At 38.2% G+C, this 6257-nt stretch overlaps 2 protein-coding genes across 4 annotated transcripts in view; both read right to left on the bottom strand.

Annotated features, from left to right (window-relative positions):
• The window catches only part of Tmem67 (transmembrane protein 67), a 46251-nt gene extending 44543 nt beyond the window's left edge, over positions 1-1708 (bottom strand). For all 3 annotated transcript variants that reach the window (XM_048359186.1, XM_048359185.1, XM_048359187.1), the window contains exon 1: positions 1482-1708. In XM_048359186.1, coding sequence (XP_048215143.1) covers positions 1482-1704 — 223 coding nt within the window. In that variant the 5' untranslated portion in view covers positions 1705-1708. The remainder of the gene's footprint in view (positions 1-1481) is intronic.
• Positions 1-6257, bottom strand: part of Cibar1 (CBY1 interacting BAR domain containing 1) — a 42355-nt gene that overhangs the window by 2592 nt on the left and 33506 nt on the right. The window lies entirely within an intron of this gene.

Genomic DNA, 6257 nt, shown 5'->3' on the forward strand with positions numbered 1-6257 from the left:
AAAAGGAAAAGTCAATTTTGTACTTGAGAAATAAAAAGAAACTTCAACAGAGATAACTTTCTTTGTGTGTGCCAGTCCTGGGGCTTGAACTCAGGGTCTGGGTGCTGACACTGAGCATTTCTTTTTGTTCAATGCTAGTGCTCTACCACTTGGAGCCATAGTTCCACTTTTGGCTTTTTAGTGGTTAATTGGAGATAAAAGTCTCCTGGGCTTTCTTGCCCTGGCTGGGTTTGAAAGGCAACCCTCAGATACCAACATCCTGAGTAACAAGGATCACAGGTGTGAGCTACCAAATGCCCAGCAGAACTTTTAATAATTCTTAACATCTTGAGAAGTTGTAATATATATTGGTTAACACAATTTTACCCGGTTTCAAAATTCTAAAAATTAGATTTCTTGAGTTCTATTCTTAGTTACCCTACTTAGCTGTACCACACTGAACAAGCTACTGAGTTTCTTTCTCTGTGTCTGAAGAAAGTAACAGTACCTATCACATTGAACTCTGTATTATCTATAAAAGTTACATGCTCTACAATCTATGTATTCTATACATGCTATATAAAATTTATATCTTAGAGATATATCTGGCACATAGTATCACATTGCTACTATTTAAGTACGTCATTAAACCATAAACATATATTCAATTCAATTTAATTCAATCTTATTAGGAAACCTGACTTCTCTCAAATCAACCTGTTTCCAAAAGCAGTCCGTATGTAGCATAAGATAATTACTATTCTGCTAGACAGACAAGAACAGCATTCTCTAAGGAGCTGTTTAAGTGGAAACATTACCTATGAGACGCAATGTAGTACAATACATACAATTATCCCCATTCATAAATATGAAACTAATTGTCAGGCCTTATGTGTTAGAGATTGAAATGTTTTCTCATTCATATTTCCTTACCTGGACAGTCTAATGTGTACCACTTAATGACTTCAATGGGAGTATATGGGAGTATAAAGTTGAAAAAGGTTAATCCCATGGATGACTAAATTAAGACTGAAAATATCTTAAGACTTTTATATATGGGAAAAGACATATTTTGGGAAGTTTTACTGAGAACCAGGAACACATTTTAGGAGGAAAATAAGCCTGATCGAAAGAGATTTTAGGAGCAATCATAACGTAGCGCAATAAAAGGGATAGTACTAAGGAAACATAATGGTAATAGAAAAACTATATGCAGGAAATACATGAGTTGAGACTGTGAGGGTAGACAAGTGAGTTTTCCCATTTTCCAATTGAGATGACATCGAAGATGTCACAGCTTCTCTGGGCTCGTTTCATTAAACATACAGTCAAGAGACTGGACCAGTCCTATTTAAGAGGTTGTACATTTTGGACATCTGCAAAGCAAAGTGAAGGGATGCGAACGTTTACAAATGCTAATTCCCGTGTCTTCTAATCTTTCCTGTCACTCGCACCAAGGCAGGGTGTTACTTCTGTCAAGGTCCACCCCAGAATCCTCTCACCCTGGGCGTCTGGCCTCTGGTGGGCTCCACACGGGACACAGGAGAGCGCAGAGATATCGAAATACTGATCGTGGCCGCAGGACTCCGGCTTCCGGAAAGGGAGGGAGAAGGCCTGGCCCTGGGAGACACGACCGAGGACCACGAGGAAGAACGCGGTGACAGCCCTGGCGGATAAGACCGACCAGACCGCCATGGCGACCTCAGAGCCAGCGCGCGTCTCCATGGTACCCACAACGCAACTGCGCAGTCGCCAGGTTCCCGTCAGGCTCCGCGGCGACTCCGCCGAGCTGATTGGATAATTCCGGTGCCGAAAGTTTACGCTGACAGTTTGGTTGCTAGGCTACGGGACGCGCGGGAAGGTGCTGTGCTCTAGGGACCCAGGCAGGGTGCTGTTTTAATCTCTGGGGTAAAATCATTCAGTATGCCTTGCAGTCAGTGTAGTGGCTCAGAAAACAATACTACAGCAAAGGAAATATATGATTAGAACGACTAAACCCAGACTAAGAACGGTTGTCCAGGCTCGCCGGTGACTCATGCATATTGATCCCAGCCACTCCTTGAGGCTAGCTGTAGAAAGACAGCTCTACCAGCAAATTCCTGGAGAGTTTCAACTGCAACTAAATACGCAGACGCCCACGCACACGCCGGAAGTGGGAACGAAGGTGTGAGTCAAATGGAGGGCCGCCAGCCTTGAATAGCTGGGGGGGGGGGGGCGCGCAGCACTTAAGTACTGAGTTCAAGCCCCACTACAGGAACCAAATAAAAGTACTGTTTTTGAAACTGTTAAATAATATTCACGTCAGAATATATCCAGACTATGTAGTTTTCATGGGTAAGAAATGTATGTTGACAAATCTGGCATTTAGAAAGCAAAATAAAGATCTATCAATGTTTACAAATGCCAATTCCCATTTTCTCTCTAATCTCTCCTTGTCAATTGCTGTTGCTCTTTCATCTCAGTATTACTTTTATCTTCCGTAGCCCGGCTGTCTTGACACTTCCCTAAAAGCTATCGCTTACCCTTGAGAGGTTGAGGACTGGCACTAAGAAAAGGGAATTACTAGCAACTCTTTTTTTTGGGGGGGGGGAGGGGTGGGGCTTGAACTCAAGACCTGGGCACTGTCCCTGAGCTTTTTGGTCAAGACTAGCGCTCTACCACTTTGGGCCACAGTTCCATGTCCAGTTTTCTGGTGGTTAATTGGAGATCAGCATCTCAAGGACCTTCCTGCCCAGGCTGGCTTTGAACTGAGATCCTCAGAGCTCAGCCTCCTGAGCAGCATGGCTTACAATTTTTACAGACTTCACTAAGGGCTTAGGGTAGAATTATTACCTAGCATGAGCTAGATCCTCGGTTTGATCACTGACACCACAAAACATCTCATTGATTTAAATATGCAATGCTGTAATAGTACCATAACTTAAGAACTAGAAAAAACAACACACATTGAGACCTTTGTTTTTCTTCTTCTATTGTTTTGAACATAGAAAATCATGTGCTTAAAATGAAATCATTCTAATTGTTTTTGAAGTAAATCTACATGTACCAGGATGTTGTTTAAAGGAGGCAACCTGGGAGACTTGTAAATATTTGAAATTACCTTCATACCCAATTTATGAATCCTAAAAAATGTATTATTAGTATTTAAATCTCATTTATGTTTTTGTTGTATTTTGTTCAGATGATTGTTGTGCTTTAACTCTCACTTTCTCCCCCAATAAAATCACCTGGAATATTTTGAAAGCATATTATTTATCAATATTAACTTGACTTTGCTTTCCCAAGAAAGTGCAGATTTTGCAATAATCATCATTTGTCTCTCAAAGGATTATATCCTTTTATAATCTGTGTGTGTGTGTGTGTGCTTAATACATGTGGTAAGTGTATGTAGAGAAGTTAGATAATTTATTTACCATTCGGCCTTTCTTAAAAGACCAGCATACAGTAACCACTGCTATTTATAACACAGAGATATATGCTGTGAAATCTGTCCCTCAAAGAGAAATTCTAAAACATAAATGTTTTTGAGTAATTGCTGTGTTGTTGTTACAGTGAAAAATTTAAAGAGGAAAGCACTTACCTTTCTATATGAAAGCTGTGACTATACAAGTGTTAACGAAGACTAAAAAGGGATATGGTCCAAATAGGGAATAGTCTGTAAAAGCTTTCTATGGGTAAGTATTAAATCTAGTTTTCCTTGATAAAGTATATAATGTTATATGCTCCATGGCAGGATTTAGAGCAATAATCTTTTTTATTGCCTTCTGTGTAATTAACACAATAAAAAGTTACTATTCACCATTATTTTCTTTTAGTCCCATATTCTGCACATTGCTAGGCACTTGACAATGTTAGTCTTAATGCTTCAGAGGAACATTTTAAGAAAATGCTATTCCTAATTGAGAAAAACGGGCTATCAAAAAGTTAAGTTTTAGGAGATGATGAAACTAGAATTTACTTTTATTTGGTAGTCTAAATGTGTCATCTTTCCACTGCATTAAGAAGTTACTCTATGGAATGGATATAAAAAATAGACACACTCCACAAAGTGATACTGCCATTATAAACTATATACATGTGATGGTCTAAGCTCATTCGTCATTGCACTTAGTGAAACTGAGCATTTGTTTGTCTGTAGTTCAAGGACTTGAAATAGAGAACTACAGTTAAGTTGGAGAAAATGGCAGTTATTAAAGATTGATCTGTATACACTGTAAAGACAGCAGAAAAGAATGTTAGCAAAGACTAAGGCATAATTTTGAAACTCTATCATTAGGGATATTTTTGTTGCAAGTAACAGAACACTAGACAATTTAGGCTCTTTCATAAAAGCTTACGCAAAAACAAATCTAAGTTTGAAGGTAGATGGCTGCTGGTGTTTGTGCAGTAATGTCAGATCATCATCCCTGATGTTTTCTGGCTTTCCCTCTTACAACTGCAGTGTGACTGTCATTTGCCAGACATCAACATGCAAGAAAGACAGAAGCTGAGCCAAATATGCTTCCTTTGTTTCTTTAATGAGGAAAACAAATACTTGTGCTAAACTCCTTCCATGTATCATTTTAATCTGTTAACAACTCTAGGAGCAAGAACTACAAGTACTTAGAAACATGTCCAATATTACTTAAGATTCATTTGTAAGAGTGGAAGAGATTAGGAAATATAATTTAATGGCACTTTAGAAAGAAGCAGACCAAAGACAGTGAGAGAATGGATTTAAAGAGGGTAGCACAAGATTATTGAATACCTAGTAGGAAATAGGCACTGTACGATGACTTATTTACAATATCAAAATAAATCTACTCAACAAATATGTACTGTATTGCCACCTACCTTCTATGGATGATTAAATGAAGGCACAAATTGGGATTAAAATCTTAATACTCAGCTTACAATTTGCAGAAAAAAGTGGAATTCTGTTAGTTTAGTTATAGGAGCTGCTTAAATACAATGCTGTGCCTTCTCATACTATAAATACTGCAGTAAGATCAAAGAGCTAAAAATGGAGAAAAGTCTTTTTATTTGGGCAAATGGATGATCATTAGTTAACTGTTGAAGTGCAGTTTCACAGTAATGGTTGGGATAGAAGAAAGCCATAGAGCTGTGGTGACAAAAACCAAGCACCAGATTACAAAAATTCTAAAACTATATATTGTGCAAAAGGCAAAAGAAAGAACTAAGCAAGAGAATTTTTTAAGGATAAATATGTAAGTCAAGAGAAAATGCTCAATAAAAAGACAGTCAAAAGAAAAAATAAAAACAAAATGGAAAAAATAGATTTTTCTCTCATCAGGAAGGAGCCAAGGATTTATTTAGAAGATTCATCAGAGGACACTCAAAGGGAATATTATTTTTTCTCTCAAAGTCTGAAAGACAAGAAATGAGATGAGGGGCTGAGAATATGGTCTAGTGGTAAAGTGCTGTCTCGTATACTTGAAGCCCTAGGTTCGATTCCTCAGCACCACATATATAGAAAAAGCCGGAAGTGGCACTGTGGCTCAAGTGGCAGAGTGCTAGCCTTGACCAAAAAGAATCCAGGGACAGTGCTCAGGCCCTGAGTTCAAGCCCCAGGACTGGCAACAAAAACAAAAAAAAAAAGAGATGAGTAAAGCTGTAAATAGATCTTAGGGTGGAGAGCAGATAAGCCAAGCAGGATCAGTAGTGTATTAAAGAATATGATAAGAATAAGTAATATTTTGAAAAGACACAGTGGGTAATTAGAAGGGAAATCATTTGGAGATGCAAAAATTGCAATTAGTCTTTCCTGCAAGACTAAATCATGCTGAACACAGTTGAAAGAGTAAAATGAGATAATGCACAAGGCCTGGAACATTAGTTAATTTTCAATAAATGTTATCTTTTAAGGTTAGGTTCCTGAGCCTGAAAAGGTCAGGACCAAACCCTGGATTATCAAGGTAAACAATATCTAGTCAGTGAGTCTAGCTTCCCAGTGTGACATCCTGTGCTTTGTATGGATCAATCTGACATTTGAAACAAATCAGGAGTACATAAAGTCATCTCAGATATTTACATCATCATCAATTCTCTCAACTCTAAGAGATATTAGTATTATAACTCCCATTTCAGATGAGGAAACTGAGGCACAAGGAGGCTAACTCATTAGTCTTAGTAGAAGACGGTTTTCACTCTGGTAATCATATTTTAAATTGTTATTACAAAGGTGATATACACAGGAGTTACAGTTATATAAGTCAGGTAATGTATACATTTCTTTTCAGACAATGTGACCCCTTCCCTTACTCCCAGTTTTCCCCTCC

The sequence above is a fragment of the Perognathus longimembris genome, chromosome 12 (assembly GCF_023159225.1).
Source record: "Perognathus longimembris pacificus isolate PPM17 chromosome 12, ASM2315922v1, whole genome shotgun sequence".
NCBI lineage: Eukaryota > Metazoa > Chordata > Mammalia > Rodentia > Heteromyidae > Perognathus > Perognathus longimembris.